Source organism: Protopterus annectens, chromosome 8.part0 (assembly GCF_019279795.1).
Source record: "Protopterus annectens isolate FY-2018-M chromosome 8.part0, PAN1.0, whole genome shotgun sequence".
In the NCBI taxonomy this organism is placed as follows: domain Eukaryota; kingdom Metazoa; phylum Chordata; order Ceratodontiformes; family Protopteridae; genus Protopterus; species Protopterus annectens.
The window spans coordinates 1317874122-1317890312 of record NC_056741.1 but is presented as its reverse complement, the minus strand read 5'-3'; the positions used below and the strand labels follow the sequence as shown (position 1 = coordinate 1317890312).

Here is a 16191-nt window from a genome sequence, read left to right as displayed (position 1 = left end):
TCTTTAAAACCTCTTCTGCCTAATTACCAAACAGAGTATCATGCTGTAAGGGTGCATCCAACAATTTAGCTTTAACATGGTCAGGCAGATTTTGCTCCTTGAGCCAGGCATGCCTTCTAATCACAGATCCAGTAACTGCGGCCCTGCAAGAGGCCTCCAAGGAATCAAAACCACATTACAAAGTATGCTTTCCAACCTGTTCTGCTGCATGCAATAATTCCTGTAATTCTTTATTTTCCACACATTCAGAAATCAACATAATTTTCTGTTTCAATAATCCCATAACATGCTGTTGATATTTAAACATATGAAACTGGCAGTTTAAGGCCCTAATTGCCAAGGTTGCAGATGTATAAATCTTATTTCCCCATCTATCCAGCGCCCTGGAATCTCTATCAGAGGGGGTAGGATTCTTGGCTGTAGAGGCCTTTACACCTTTGGGACCCTGTAAGATAGTTTCAGGTCAGCAGCAGGATTTTTGAATAAAAATTTGTGGGAGTCAGGAACCCTGTAATATCTGTCTGACTTACTAGGAGCCAGAGGTAGGGAATCAGGAGCCATGCTTGATTCCGAAAACACATCATCAACAATGTCCAGTACATGAGGTATAGCCAAAGGCCTATGCCGAGGAAGAAGAAGGAAATCCCTAAGCCTCTTTTTTGATTCCGAGAAATCCTGACTCTCCCAATGAAAATGTTCCCTTAAAGTATGCAAGGTTTCTCCAAAAGAATAATCTTCAGGAGGAGATGCAGATGGGATGGATTCTTCTGCATCTGAATCCTCATAGGGTGGTATAGAAAATTCCTGATCAGAAGAGGAATCAGAAGAAATAGAAACTTGATCTGAAGATTCATAATCAGTGTCTTGCCTAGGCCTCTTATCAGGAGGGGGTTGGGAACCCCTGATCAAGGTAATTAAGTCCTCAGCCATTTTGATCATCTGTTTTTTAGGCATAGGGGCCTGAGCACGTGGCTCATGCGTCAGTTTTTTAGCCTTAGAAGTTGTTTTTGTTTTTGAAGCTGGTGTCGGTTTAATATAGAAATGTTGAGGCCTGAAAACACCCTCAGAAACCGGTGCCTCCTCAGCGGCTCCGGACCCATCTGAGGGAGAGACATCCGTGGGTACAATACTCTGAGAATCTTGTGGCATGCCGTATTCCGCATGAGTCTCAGTAGAGGCCTGCGACTCAAAAGTAGCAGGTATCAGGGGCTGCGAAAGCACCTCACTGAGTACCGGTGACTGGCTTAGGAGAAGCTTCGTCATCAGTTTGGACCTCGACGGTTTGTCTCTGTCCTTTTCTTTGCGTTTTTTGTGAACTCTGGTAGTCGGATTGCTATCCTATGACATTTCAGGGTAATTAAATCTGTTTCCAAAATATTTTGAAGCAAAAATATATCAACGTTTAATAGTGCGTTGGTTAAATCTAGCACAAAACCGACAGCACGGCACGTTGTGATCTGGGCCTAGGCAAGGAATACAGTATAAATGGAAATCCTTATGAGGTATTTGCTTCCCACAAGTAATGCAATTATTAACTTTTACTGACATCGGTAAGGAGCAAGAAAAAATTTCCCCAACGGGGTACGTAGCTTTAATTGAAGACTTCGGTTCTGAAACTCGAATGCGAAAATTTCAGGAGTCGGCCGACCGGCACTTGTGAACTGCTTCTGCTTCAGGCACCGTGAGGCAAAAAAGACTGAAGAAAATGGCGTCAGCTGCATGTTTTATACCCCTGATGACCTAACGTCATGGAAGAGGAGACAGCAACCGACGCAGGACCCAAGACTTTGTTATTCAGGCCGACTGAGAGCAACCTGCCAGCAGATTACCCAAATGTAATGACTGCAACAGTGAAACAAGAAGAACATGTAACATCTTCTCAGGCCTCTCATCCTCTCTGCCAGATTCCATCTCTTTCAGCACCAGCCTTTGCTAGAGCTACATTAGACAGCTGTCCATTGCTTTCCTAATCCCCCAAGATAGGGGCACCCATCCTGCTCGTCTGTGCCATCAAGCACTTGACTGCTAATTGAACTGAGGTCACCTGATTCATAGTCTGGGTTTATAACTTTAGACTGTAGGTGTTTTTGCCTGGATAACTAATTTGCTTTTTGTGGGAAATGAAGTGGGAACATTATGGAAAAGTTAATGTTTTCAAAAAAACATGGGATGCATTTGAATATGATTGGTATATATGTGATTTTATCAAGCAATCATTTGCAATGTAATATTTTAGGAGGTTGGGAAACATACAGTGCTAACTTAAAAAAAAACACTAGTGCAAAAATTGTATGTATGAAAACTAGGAGTGCAACATGAATGAGCAGATGTCACTGTGACAAGAATTAAAGCCTTGTACTGCTGTTATTAAAAATAGATGGTCCAATGAGCTTGACTAGGCATTGTCCACAGCAGGCTACATTTTATTAAAATCTTACAGACAATACTTTTCTGTTGGATGGACTGCACTGGGTCATTTGTTTTACTAGTGCATGCCTTGGAGGAGACCAAATTGGTATGGATGCATGTTAAAACTCTGGAAGTCAGACCAGAAGAGCAAATACCCACTATTGGCAAATCCCCATGGATATGAATTTTTATGCAGTAGACACACATAAGATGAGCATCTTCTGTTTAGGGGTAATTATTCAATTGCATATGATCTAAGGAAAGAATACACAGACTGCAAGTGATGCAGTACTGAGATAGAAAAAGGAACCAATCTGTTTTTTTTAAATAGGACTGCTCAACAGTGGAATTAGCTCTCTTATTCTGGTCAGAAATACACTTCTGTGAAAGGCCTTAAGCTGTTTTCGGAGAACCAAGACTCTTTGAAAAAACAGATATAGTGACTTCTTCCTTGTGATCAAACTACACCAACAGTGGGTAAATCCTGATACACCTTCACACAGTCATAGATTATTGCTATTATACAATAACATTATTTATGAAAGAAGCTGCACTTACCTTTCTTAAATAATATCTTTGCATAAAGGCTATTCATTCTTGTTCCACTTTTTCCAATGATACTGACATTCTGTGCATGAAAAACCGCGGTGGTGGTGCTGCGGTAGCATTGTTGCCTCACAGTAAGACGCTGTACGGTTTGATTCACAGCTAGAGCGTCTTCTGCGTGGAGACATGCGTGAATGGGCGTACCTTCGTTGAAGGTTGTGTGTCAGGGCTGGTAACTCCGCACATAAAAATCAACTACCAATCATTAGCGGATCGGAGTTCCACTGTGGCAACCCCTAACCGGGAAAAGCCGAAAGACGCATAAAAAAACTGACATTCTGTGCATGCATAGAGTATGTATGCCCCCTACCTGCAGAGTAAATCATTGTAGTAAAAGACAGACAATGGAGAAACCAGTGTCTCCATTGTGCTTTGTCTTTGTATCTGTTATTTGTATTTGCGTCTTTGTGAAATTCCAGTCTGTGGCATTAATGATGAATACAAACCCTTAATGATTTACCAGAGAAACACATCTTTTACGAGCAAGAGGGAGAAACATATGAGGAAAATCCTGGATGTTCTGTAAAACTATGGCAGTTAAGAGTATGACTGCCGGTAGTATGATTGATTGCACTGCTGATATAAGCATACCTCTCAGTTGTCCAGTGTTTTACAGAATGTGTCTGATTTTTCTCATATTTTGGTCTAGTCCTTTTGAAGAATTAGCAAGTGGCTTTGTGTGGTACAGCATTTGGTTTCCTCAGCATTCATTTGTGTATTGCGTGGCACTAACTCATTTAATCAATTGTTTGGAGCAATTTGGAAGTTTGGCTACACTGCTCTAATGGTATCCTGGACTGCCTGCATATCGACTATGTTTTTTACAGGATTGCTTTAGCAGCAGTAGTAGCAGAGTAGTTCCCAATACAGTCAGGTCGATCAAGGATATTTCAGCGGCCCAATTTGTTTGCAATGGGATATGCTCAATTTACAACAGGCACACTGGCTAGGCTGACCAACCAACATGCTCATTTTTAAATACTAATGAGCTATTATTGTATAATTATAAATAACACTTTGTTTAGATATAGATTACCTAAACCCATCAGCACTCTATAAATGTTTATTGATATATACAGAAAGAAAGCAGGATGATTAAATACATATACATATATCTATATACAATATGTGTGTGTGTGTATACATATATATATATATATATATATATATATATATATATATATATATATATATTACCTTCTGGTGATCTGTTACTTAAATGCATACTTTCAGATTATAAGGTAAGTATGTAATGGTAGTTTTTATGTAAAGAGATGCACTTCCATCTTGTTGATATTGGTTGTTGATGTCTGGCCTTATTCACTGTGATATTCAGGTTCTCCCCAAAACCTGATCCCTTTACATAATTTTTGAGTGAGTATCAGTTATTTTTTACTGACTACACGTATAGCGTACATTTTCATAGCAATCCCATATACATGGAACAGAGCTTGACACACATGAAACATTCAAAATGAGCAAAAGTACATTTCTGAGTCCATAGTGCTTTAATTGCCTGATCTCTTACCTGTCACATTCCTGTCCACATATCTTTTTGAAGCAAGTGCCAGTTTTTCTAGAACAGCCTTTGTTTCTGCTGCATCTCCTTTTGCTATTGCATCAAAAATTTGCTGTCTGAGATTTTTCCTCCTCCTGTAACTGTAAGATGGGAGAGAATGATATAGGTGCTGCTACCAACACATTGTTATCAGATCATATTATATATATATTATTATACTAGAAATGTAAGCTCAGAAAGTAGTTGTGATCACTACTTACTTTCTAGGTTCTGTGTCTATAGTGACGGCATTGTCAGGAGTTGATGGGGAATCTATGTTGTCCAGTCTGGAAAAAAAACATTAACATCTGATGAGTACATACATTTAGCAGCATAATGAGCTGAGCATTTAAATGATGCTATGCGTTTTCCCATAAACATTAAGCCATTCTGGAATGTGCAGTACTTTGTAAAGATATACAATTGTGCATTATTATCATTCAGAAAATTAACCCAGGTGACTACAAATAATGTCCATGTACAAGCATTCTACTTTAAATCATACTAATAAAGAAAGGATTAATTGGTAAATAAACTCTTAATCCATATACTGATCACAAATTTCACGAAAAGATTGCAGTGCAGGGTTTCAGTAACTGATGAGACTACAATGAATGGTTCCTGACAGAAAACCATATGCCAGTGTCCAGTGTAACATATTAATACTGGTATATCAGTAAAAAAATATGTATGCTGTACATTCAGATTTTTAAATAGGACCAGCTCTGACACTACCCTAAAAACAAGATTAGGCACATACCGTAGAAGCTAAAAGATCATGATGTATAATGTCAACATTTATAGCTTTTCAGAAAATGTCCTGTTGTCCAACTCAAATAATTTTCTTGTCATAAACCTTCAACTGGAAGTTAGTACAAAAGTTATAAAATACAATGCTTTGTTCAACAATCGAGTGGTAATATGGTGCACAGAAGACCAAAAAAAATTCCTGGTGTAATACAGTGGTCAAAGCTGAGTTTGTTACTTACCAAGGTCTCAAATTCTTTATTTATGATACAAGTTTTAGAAGCTCCCCATCTGTTTTGTAATCCTCATATATTTTTCATCCTCAAAGGAGATGTTATCATCATTATATCAAAAACGGTTATTTTCTTAGTATTCTGTTGTTTATCCGCCATGGCCTATCACCCTTACTTGTATTTTTTTATTTATCCACTGTTTCCACCTGAATAATATACTTGTTAAGATTCAGCCTACACGATGGGAAACTGTATCCAAGACCTTAACCAAATGCATTGTGAGCACAGTAATTTATAATCCAGTACTGCTTTCATCGCTTTAAAACTGTTACAACATTTAGAACATAAGATTTACCCTTACCCAGTCTGTACTGATCTGGGTAAAGGGCACGAGTTACCTCCTTATGGTTTGTTGCATGACTTTACAGAGAATACATGTCAAGCTAACAGATCGATAACTGTTAGAGTAAGATGTGATTCCTCCCCATATGTTCTCAGATCATTAATGTCTGGCACAAGGGTCATGGTACCTATCTTATTATAAGAAGCTTATTGAACATTACTAATAATGCTATATTTCATTCTGTTACAAAAAAATAAAAGGAATGTTGGATTTTGTCATGGCCCACTGAACCTACAGTGCTAATAGTATTATTTGTTGCAGTGATCACATCTTTTGCAATCTGAAGTACTTTGCTCCCTATATAAATATGACATCCATGTTTATCCTTTGGCATTTTCAAAGTGATAAAATGGAACTCAACTTATCTCAGTGTGTTAGATATTTTCTATGGACTGGAAATCTCCATATTATGTATTGACAGTGCTTCACTCTTGATTTTTCCTCAGATTATAAATGCAATGAAAGAAAACCTTATTGTCATAAACATTTGATACTAAATTAATTTCACAATTTGAGCTAGATAATTCTTGTAAACTTGTGTTACAGTTTAACCTAAATTTAATGTGAGGGCTAGTGGTCTTTATGCCTGAAATCACTACTTTTTCCATGTATATTAGTTGCTGATTTTTATAGTTCTACCATAAGAACTCACCTTTACAGTTCTACATATATTATGACCATTTTAGGATACGTGTCAGAAAACAATATTTAATGATATTAGAGAAATCACTTGTTGTATCCTGTGCAGTTTTGTCAAGAGCCTTAAGAAATGTATCATAGTCTGTTAGGTAATGATTAAATTTATAACAGTGTAACTCCCATTTGAAATGTTTAAGTAGAAAATTTTCTTTTGGTTGTATTAATTTCATTTCTTATTTTGAAAATAATGCCATGCCTAGAGTTATTTATGAAGAAAATGATGTCTGGAAGTGAGTTTATGACCATACGTCTATGAAGGAATTACACAACATTAAGAGAAAGGAAAGAAGTGACAAATCACAGTGTTGATTTTAACAATAAATGAATACAAAAAAGAGCCAAGTCTTTCTGCACCATTAATATGAGTAACGTTAAAGGTAAGGTTAAACTTCCTTATTACATTTCTACAGACTTAATTTCAAATGCTGACTGCTGTTTGATACAACTGGGATTCAGCTAAACCTAATTCACAAATCCAGTCGAGCTCAAACATACACTGATGAACTCATGTGTCCCACCCCAAGTTTGTTAATAATATGTTTATGACGCTGCTACCCCTTGCAAGTTCTTGACTGTTTGCTTTATATTGTTTTACTGATAAAATCAGTCAGTAGCTGGGCATGATTGCTGGGTAGTGATTTGTCAACTCTATTTTCTGCCAGTTATTTCTCCCTCCATTATACTATCCTTGACAGCTACTTCCTGTTTTTTGAAGGAAATCATCGTGTTCACTCAATAGCATGAGAGCGATTGAGTGGCATCTTATTATGGTGCCATAACGTGCTTTTGGCTGAGACTATAATTTGCAGTAATTCTACTTTTGTTTGAGTAGCATCTATTCTGATTCGTACATTCAACCAATGAACACAGATACACTGCAAAGCTTTACCTAATGTATGAGGCTACGAGAATGGAAGGTGGAAATCATTGGTGTTTGTGGTATATATTTCTATCTTTAAATCAGGAAAAGTATCATGTTAATCCACTTGATATTTTTAAATTCCTAACATTTAGTAAAGATAAAAGTAAACCAACTGATGTAAAGCTATTTGTTAAATCTGTTACATCTAGATTTTTACAATGTTTAAAATGAAAATATCACCTTGTGGGAACATATCCTATTCAGTATCTATAGCCTGCACAGACAGAGTATTGGTTACAAAGCAAACTGGTAAATCACTCATCTTCCTCCAGACCTTCCGGAACTGAATGCCTACCTATGGCACCAATTGAATCACTTAGCAGGTGTTTTCTCTGAACTTCAGAAGACATTAGAAAGTCTAAGTATGTTCTGTTACATATCCCACATAGAAGGTTTACCTTACATTAGACTATAACTTTATTATATCTATCCTGCAGTCCTTTATGATCATGGAGATGCCAGTGTTGAGAACGTTTGAAGTTACAAAGTTGTTGTTACTTTCCTTGTTAGTTTAGGTAATTGTCTTGGCTTTGACTTTTGTTTTTGGTAGTCTGATATATGACTCATTTGTCTTGCTCTACATTATTTTTGTAGTGACTGTTTCTTTTTATCTTCTTGTTCACTGATTTTTTAGTAATACACTTTCTAAGCTTTCTGTTAAGGACATATTCATTCATTATTTAATCATTTATTTTGTGAGCTGTTCCTACCACATTGGTAATATGTCATTCTGTTACACTGGGTTTCTTTCTGCACTTACTTTGAATAATGTTCATTGTTTTAATGTGGGCATTTTTCTGGGGACATGCTTGTGCTTATATGAGTTTATTTCTTGCTTTCAGCCTTTACTAATTTGTATTCCTACCTCACCTTCTCCCTTCTTTGTTTTAATACAGAGGCATAGAGACATTTATAAGAAAGTCATGTTTATTCACCATTAACATTTATTCTGCTGAGTATCTTGTACTGTTTAATGTTACTATTTTATAAAGACACTAAAGCTGTTTCAGTTGTTGGGGCTGTTAGGTAGCAGAGTGGTGGATACAACAAATTCTGGTGTTCTGCTTCTGCAGACCTTTCTTTAATTGCAAGGTTAGTGTTTTTAATATACCCATATGCCCATGCCATCCTGTTAGCTGTTACCAAGAGAGATGTTGCACTTCCCAATGTGACATTTTCAGAAACTGGCCAGACTGGTTCAAGTTCTTTGCTTTAAAGTTATGATCTACATTCTGATTGGGCTACCATAATTAAGCAGCTTGTATTTTTTGTGACCTGCTATCAAATTTAGCAATTCATATGCTGTATTTATATATTTTAATATGTATTTTTATCTTGTGCTTATAATTTTACAGTTGTACATGTTACGAAGAGTCTTACATTGTATTACCAAATTACTTCTTTTAAACTGTACATATTTCAAGCAGAAAGGTATGTACTTACTAGGAAAATACCTACACACACACACACACACACACACACACACACACACACACACACACACACACACACATATATATATATATATATATATATATATATATATGTGTGTGTGTGTGTGTATGTATGTACTTATACAGCCTGCCAGTAAAAATAAAAAATACCTTCAAGAGACAAGCTCCCTAAAGATAAGAGCCTGTTCTTAATAATTAAATAGGCCAGTACCTGCTGTTATTCACAGACACATCTTCACTATAATTACTGATATAAAAAAGAAGAAATAATGAATTGATGTATGCTTTGAGCAGTGTTTGCTGTTAGCACTGCTCACAGAAGAAGACAGCTGCTTTTGGTGATCACCTCTATGAGCAAGAACAAAGTGTACGAAATAATGTCTATAGAAATATATTTGCTGCTGTCATTCATGGATACCCCTAACCCTATAACTGTAATTACCAGTAAAATCACTGTCTTGGATAGTGCATGCTGTTATAACTTTCCACAGATAAAGATAGATACATTTGGTGATGACCTTTGGGATTACAAAATGCAAAAAAATGGCCATAGAAATATATTTGCTGCTGTCATTTAGGGACACCACTCCACATGAATAGCCATAATTAGTAGTAGGAAAAATAAAATTAAAGAAAAAACACTGTATGGATGGACACTGTGGGCCATGTGAAATGTTACTGCTGCACACTGCCCATGTATTCACCACTGTGACCATGAATTTTAGGCAGTACAAAATGTCCAATACAGATTATTTTGTGAGAGAGAAAGTGTGCATGCATGTGTGTAGGCATCTAATTTAAGGGAGAGGCATTGTTACATGCATACACTCTGATTTGTACAGTAATGTGAGATGACTAACAGTAAAAGACGGGACAATATAAGTGTACAGACTATAAAAATAGTAAAGGTTGTTACTGTTTTAAGTTTTAGAATTGTTAGCTGGTCATTTAATCTTTGTTTTAAGGTTGTGATTTTGTCAGTGGCTGGGTCTGCTTTTTATTAGTTAATGAACTGTTAATGCCTGGCAGATGTGCCTGCCCAATGGCCCATCTTAGTGATCCTCGATAGCATATGCAGTAATTTATCCCCAGAGGTGGGACTGGGGCTCAAGATATACCAAATATTAATGTTAACCGATTAGTGAACTCATTGCTCTACAACACAAAATCTTGGAATTGTTCTTTGCTATTACACAAAAAAATGTATTTTGCTTCTTGCAACAGGTACTATATCTGGGCCTTATTTTGGTCTCTCTCCTTTGTCCAATGGATGCATGTTCCTAGCAGTGCATCACTTTTTTTGTTTTTAAACAAGAAACATCTTTATTAAATTATCACTTAAGACATAGACAATCTTTATTAAATTATCAATTATAACATAGACAATCATACATTTATATAAATGAAAACAAACCATAGTGACATAATCTTAGTTACAAGCATTATACTTCTCAAACCATACTGACTAGCACTTTGAGGAAATACAGCCTCCTCTGCAGGTAATAACAGTTATCTATGGTTTCTACAGTATTATTACTGCACTTTGTATAACTAACTGGTCAAAAGGCATATCTGGACAAATCCATAAACAAGGGGGTGGGGGGCAAAGGCAGAAAAATAGGAACAATTTAAGTATCAATCTTATAAACTTAGAAAGTTGACAGAACAACGGGTTTTGCATTAGCATGAATTTTCTGAAAGATATGAAATCTGAAACTCAAATTCTGTCATTATTTTCTGACTTTAGTCCTCAATGAGTTCCAGAAAACCAAAACCTTTGTGAGGAACAGACCAAAAATATGAGGCAAAAATCTGGACTTTCTGTGAAAATCTGGACAGTTGATACATATGACATGCATATAGGAAATTAAATGGAAAACTATTCAACTCTCCTTCAGTTTAATGGTTTGTCAGGTGTACTTTAAATAAATGTAAGCTTCAAGGAAATAGCTTCCTGTTGCTCGCATTGATTGTTGAGCCTGTTTCATTTATGAGGGCTTTCTGTTTAGAGAAGCAATAATGTTTTGCCAGTAAAATTTAAATAAAAATGTGAAATTGAACTCAAATCTCTGTTATCATTATAAATGTAAAGAAAAAAAACGTATGCACACATAGATTTCAGGACTGTTTTATGGTAAAAGGGAAATGATGCCTAAGTAAAAGGATTCTGTTATGGCAGATAGAAAAAGGGTGGGGGCGTGGGGGCTGATCCTTTACTCAGGATAGCAAGACAGCAAGCCATTTGACCATGATCCTTTATTACAAGACATACACATGCATGCACCATTGTCTGCAAACTGTTTAAAACATAAACCTAGTAGGTAGTAATTTTAGGGTAGCGAGATTCCATTTGATAGCTAAGCACATCTTTTCTGCAATATCCTGACCCCTAGCTATAGGAATCAGCATTTGACTAAGGTAACAAACAGGATGTTCTAAACCCTGTGCCTCTTGGAAGAGATATACTTCAAAACTCAGATAACTTTGCACAATCAACAGTTTTTGACAGTGAGTTGCAATCTGTTATGTATGGGCCAAGAGAGTTTCCTTTAAACCCTGGGAGGTTCCCTTTCTCTCCTCAGACTACTTAAGTCTTACTTGAATCCATGATTTGCTTAACTCATGAGGAATGTACCAATGTAGCAAAATCAAGAATACACCATGTAATGTGTGGTTATTTCCAGGAAAATTCTGACCAGCTTCTGAGTAATGGATCATTACCAGGTTTTAAACTAACACTGCCTTAACAGTCTTAGGATTTTACCAGATCATGAAAGGAAATCCAATGTCAAACGGACTTAAGAAGAAGCTATATAAAACTTTATAAATATGAATGCTTGACATAACTGGTAGTTATGGCAACTGTGACAAAGGGAAATGCTGCCAGTCAAATATCTGGAATTTTGTAAATAATTCTATGTCATTTGTAAATATTGATATGATTTATACAGAAGTGTGTGTAAAGTACTGAGCTAAAATGTAACCACAGCATGCCCTACTGGAATAGAACAGGAATGTACCTGTACTATTGTGACTCTTTAGATGTATATGTTTAATAGAAACTGGAACACAGGAGGTTAACCCACATGGTTAGAATTGCTGGAGCCATGTCAGACTCCAAACCAGTTACAAGTGGCGTCCCACAAGGCTCAGTCCTGGGACCTCTCTTGTTCGGTATATATTTCTCGGAGGTACAGGCCAACACGGAAGGACTGTGGCTGACCAAGTTTGCAGATGACTGCAAACTGGGCGCCATAATCGACACTCCAGCCGACACAAGCATCCTCCAAAAGGGCCTCATAGAAACAGACAACTGGTGCCAGAGCCATGGCCTCAAGCAAAACGCCAAAAAGTGTATAGTCATCTCCACTGTTAAAAACAAAGTGCCCACAAATTACCACATAGGTGGTAATCGATTAAGTACAGAAGAAGTAATTAGGGAGCTGGGGACCCAAGTTGATAGCAATCTCTCATTTGACAACCACATGGCCAAAGTGGTTAGAAAAACATTTTATATAGCCCACCTAATCATGAAGGGATTCACATCTAGATCAGGGGAGGTCATCGTGCCTTTTTACTTATCCCTCATCAGGCCCATAATTGAGTACAATGCCCCTTTTGGGATGCACCTTACCAGACACCTGCAGCAACTGGAAAGACCCCAAAAGTACCTCACCAAGAGGATCAAAGGGCTCAAACAGATGCCATATGCTGCCCGGTTAAAGAAACTCCAGCTCTACTCAGTGGCATACCGCCTGCTCAGAGGCGATCTGTGCCTGATGTATAAAGCCATGTCCAACCCGGAATTAATGGACATGCTGCACCTCAGAAAATCCAAATCCCATTGAGCTACGGCCGAGAGACTTGAACCTCAGCACTGAAATAAATAGGACATGCTGGAGGGACAGATTCATAACCCAAAGGCTCCCTTCACTCTGGAATAAAATCCTAGTCCAGATTAGGCAGAGTCCCTCATTGACTCTCTTCAAGAGGAATCCTGATGAGTGGATGGGAGATCATAGGTTTACCCCAGGTATCACTTCTGTGTCACTGTTAGACAGAGGCACAGTATACTAACCTCGAAAAAGGGCATAGCAAAATTAATTTAAAATGGGTGGCAAAAGCCAAACACACTCTGGCTAGGCTTATAAATGCCCTAGGGCAGATAGCCTAGTATGAACCTATGAACCTATGAACTTGAAAAAAATTCAGAGAAAATAGTTGAAATTAATTTTTTTTCATAACCACGTAATAAAAGAGATGTTATATGTCAGTTTCAGTGCAGTAGCAGACACAATGTCTAGAGCTAGAAGTTTTTTATATTGTCTTGAAAGAGAATTACTTACTAGGTTTAAGATGTAGAAGTGTTTTATTGTTTTATGATTTCCAGGATCTGCAAACACCTGAAAGATATGTATTATTCACAGGGAGATGCTAAAATTCTGTTAATTTCTGACCACCTAAGTTTAGTTTGGGAAATGAAGTCAGGTGACAAAAAGTGATGTCATCCAAGCTAACCAAGCAGTAATATTTGATAGTAATTTATAAACTCTGTGACAGAGACTGTGCATTTTGTATTTTGTCTTTGACCTAACAACATCAGCTGGAAACATCCACTGACTGCTGCACTTGCCTTGCTGTATGTTTTAGGGCATAGTAACTCTTTTAGATTCAGATAGGAATATAGTAAAGTGTAGCTTAAATGTTTTCTTAATTTATTTGAGACTGTCCTGCAATGTTGTTTTAAATATTTCCTGTGATTGTGAACTCAGGTGTAGCTGATTACTTACTGAGTATTGTCTTTTTCTTTCATTATTTATTAATAACTATAGTTAAACCTTGCATATCTATTTGGTGGCACTGTACAGGCAACTCCTAACTAGCCTTGCTCTTGGTCAGACTACCATTTGGATTAATAGTAACATTACACAGTAGGATTGGACACCCTTTGCTAAGGGCCTTAAAGTACCCGATAAAAGTTGTCTGGTGACAGTGAAAACGACCTTATAGTCTGGGCAGAAGGAGGCACAGCTAATAAACCTGTGCCAGCCTTTCCCAGGTGTGTGCGTTTGTATATAAATCAAATCTCAAGGAGTGTGTGTGTCAGATACGTGGGCAGGGACATGGAGCACTGGTTGGACAGACAGGGTACTGCAGATCTTGGTTTGACCACTCAGCTGAGATCTGAACCCTATAGCTGTGCCAGTGGGGAGTCTTATTGGAGATCTGGAGAAAGAAGGAGAAACCAGCCCCAGACTGACTGTGATCTCTGTATGCTCTTAAGGTAAATTGCGCTTTACTGTCTGTGTACTTGTCATCCTCCCATTGTGTATGTTCACCACTGTTGCCAGTAGTGAGGAGTGAGGCTCCTTGATTACTGGGCCAATGCAGGGGCATCACAGCAACCACAGACATAATTTAATTTCACTGGGCTTTTTGGTTGATGAGATTTCCACCAACCAAGGGGATGAATGGGATGCTATGGTGCTCCTCTGTTTTGTAAGGTTACCCACAAGGACAAGATGCTGCAGTACTAACAATGGTCCATCTACCAGGAGAAAATAGCATTTGTTTATTATTAACATCACTAGAAAGAATAATGAGTGAATTCCACCAAAGCACTTTTAAATGAATTATCCTAAGCATTATGATGCCACATGGATGTAAATATGAGAAAACCTTAACCACAGCTTGGGCTACTTAGCCACAATTAATGTCTTTAGTGGCATTTTACTTTCCATCATAATAAGCATTGTGACCTATCTGTATTATGGTACCTAAATATTTGTTTATTATTACCATTACTAGAAAGAATAATGAGTGAATTCCACCAAAGCACTTTTAAATGTATTATCCTAAGTATTATGATGCCAAATGCATGTAAATATGGGAAACCCTTAACCACAGCTTGGGCTAGTTAGCCACAATTAATGTCTTTAGTGGCATCTTACTTTTCATCATAATAAGCACTGTGCCCTAACTGTATTATGGTACCTAAAGATAGTGGAGTACTGCTTAAAGAAACAGGGTTGAGCGGGATTACAAAAGAAAAACAGAAAGATACTTCTTGGCTGTTCAGCCACAATATGCATTTTAGTTCCCATCTTAATGGTGTCACATGTGATGTGGATTTCCCCTTTTTCTGACTGTTGTCCATTTGAGTTTTCACAAATTTTAATGCCGGTCTCCTACTTACACAGACTTAAGCTAGTGAAATAAATGTCATTATGTAATGATTCCATCCCCTCACTTATTCCTAAATGTCTCTCTGCACCTGAATTATGAATTGCAGGCTCTCCATGGATCTACCACCCTGACTCTAAATTAATTCTTCCTCATTTCTGATCTTAACATAGACATACAGTCTGTGTTACCATTTGTTTACTCTTTCATCAGTTTTCAATACTTTCACAGTCCTCCTTGTCCTAGACTCTTTTTAATTTATGCTTGGCTTCATCCTGCCTATTCTATTTTGATTTCAAATTGACAGACACTGTCCTTATCTTTAAATCCCCCACCCAGATAATAATCATCTTTATGTTTCTCTGACCCCCTCCCATATGCTGTTTGAGTAAAGTATAAAGCATATAAAACTACACACAGTACTTAAGATGAGACAATCATGAGTTCCCTAAACAGTGTGATTATGACATCTCTGGAGACATGTTCTTTCACAATGCAAGTCAACAGTCTAGTCACCCTTGCCACATCCCTCTATCAAAGCTAATGCACACACCAAGTTCTGTTTTCTTTTACTTTTTTCTATACTCCTGACCTCTCCAAAAGCCACTACTTTAAGGGCTTTACTTATCAAGGTGCATGACATTTCTTTTCCTGGCATTAAAATCAAATTGCAACTTCTCTTAATAAAGTGCCAGCTTAATAAACTTCTCTTGCAGCCAAATCTGCACAGTTGCTACAGTTTCTCATAACTCTGTATCCTCTGCAAATAATGCTAACACATTACACAAATCACTGATGATGGTGTAACAACCAAATCATCCCCTGCAGCACTCCCACAGTGTCCTATATTACATATGGTGCAGCTCTGGTGCCCAGGACAGCACGTTTGGGTGAGCTCTGTGAGGGAAGACAGAGAGTGTTTGATATGCAAACTCCCATGCACTTTGTTAGCACCATTATGATTCTGCTTATGTGCA

General features: G+C 37.4%; 1 protein-coding gene across 3 annotated transcripts in view; it reads right to left on the bottom strand.

Moving 5' to 3' along the window:
* Window positions 1-16191, bottom strand: part of TRPV3 (transient receptor potential cation channel subfamily V member 3) — a 579202-nt gene that overhangs the window by 390558 nt on the left and 172453 nt on the right. For all 3 annotated transcript variants that reach the window (XM_044080834.1, XM_044080833.1, XM_044080836.1), the window contains exons 3-4: window positions 4795-4860; window positions 4544-4674 (exon numbers count right to left, since the gene is read on the bottom strand). In XM_044080834.1, coding sequence (XP_043936769.1) covers window positions 4544-4674; window positions 4795-4860 — 197 coding nt within the window. The remainder of the gene's footprint in view (window positions 1-4543; window positions 4675-4794; window positions 4861-16191) is intronic.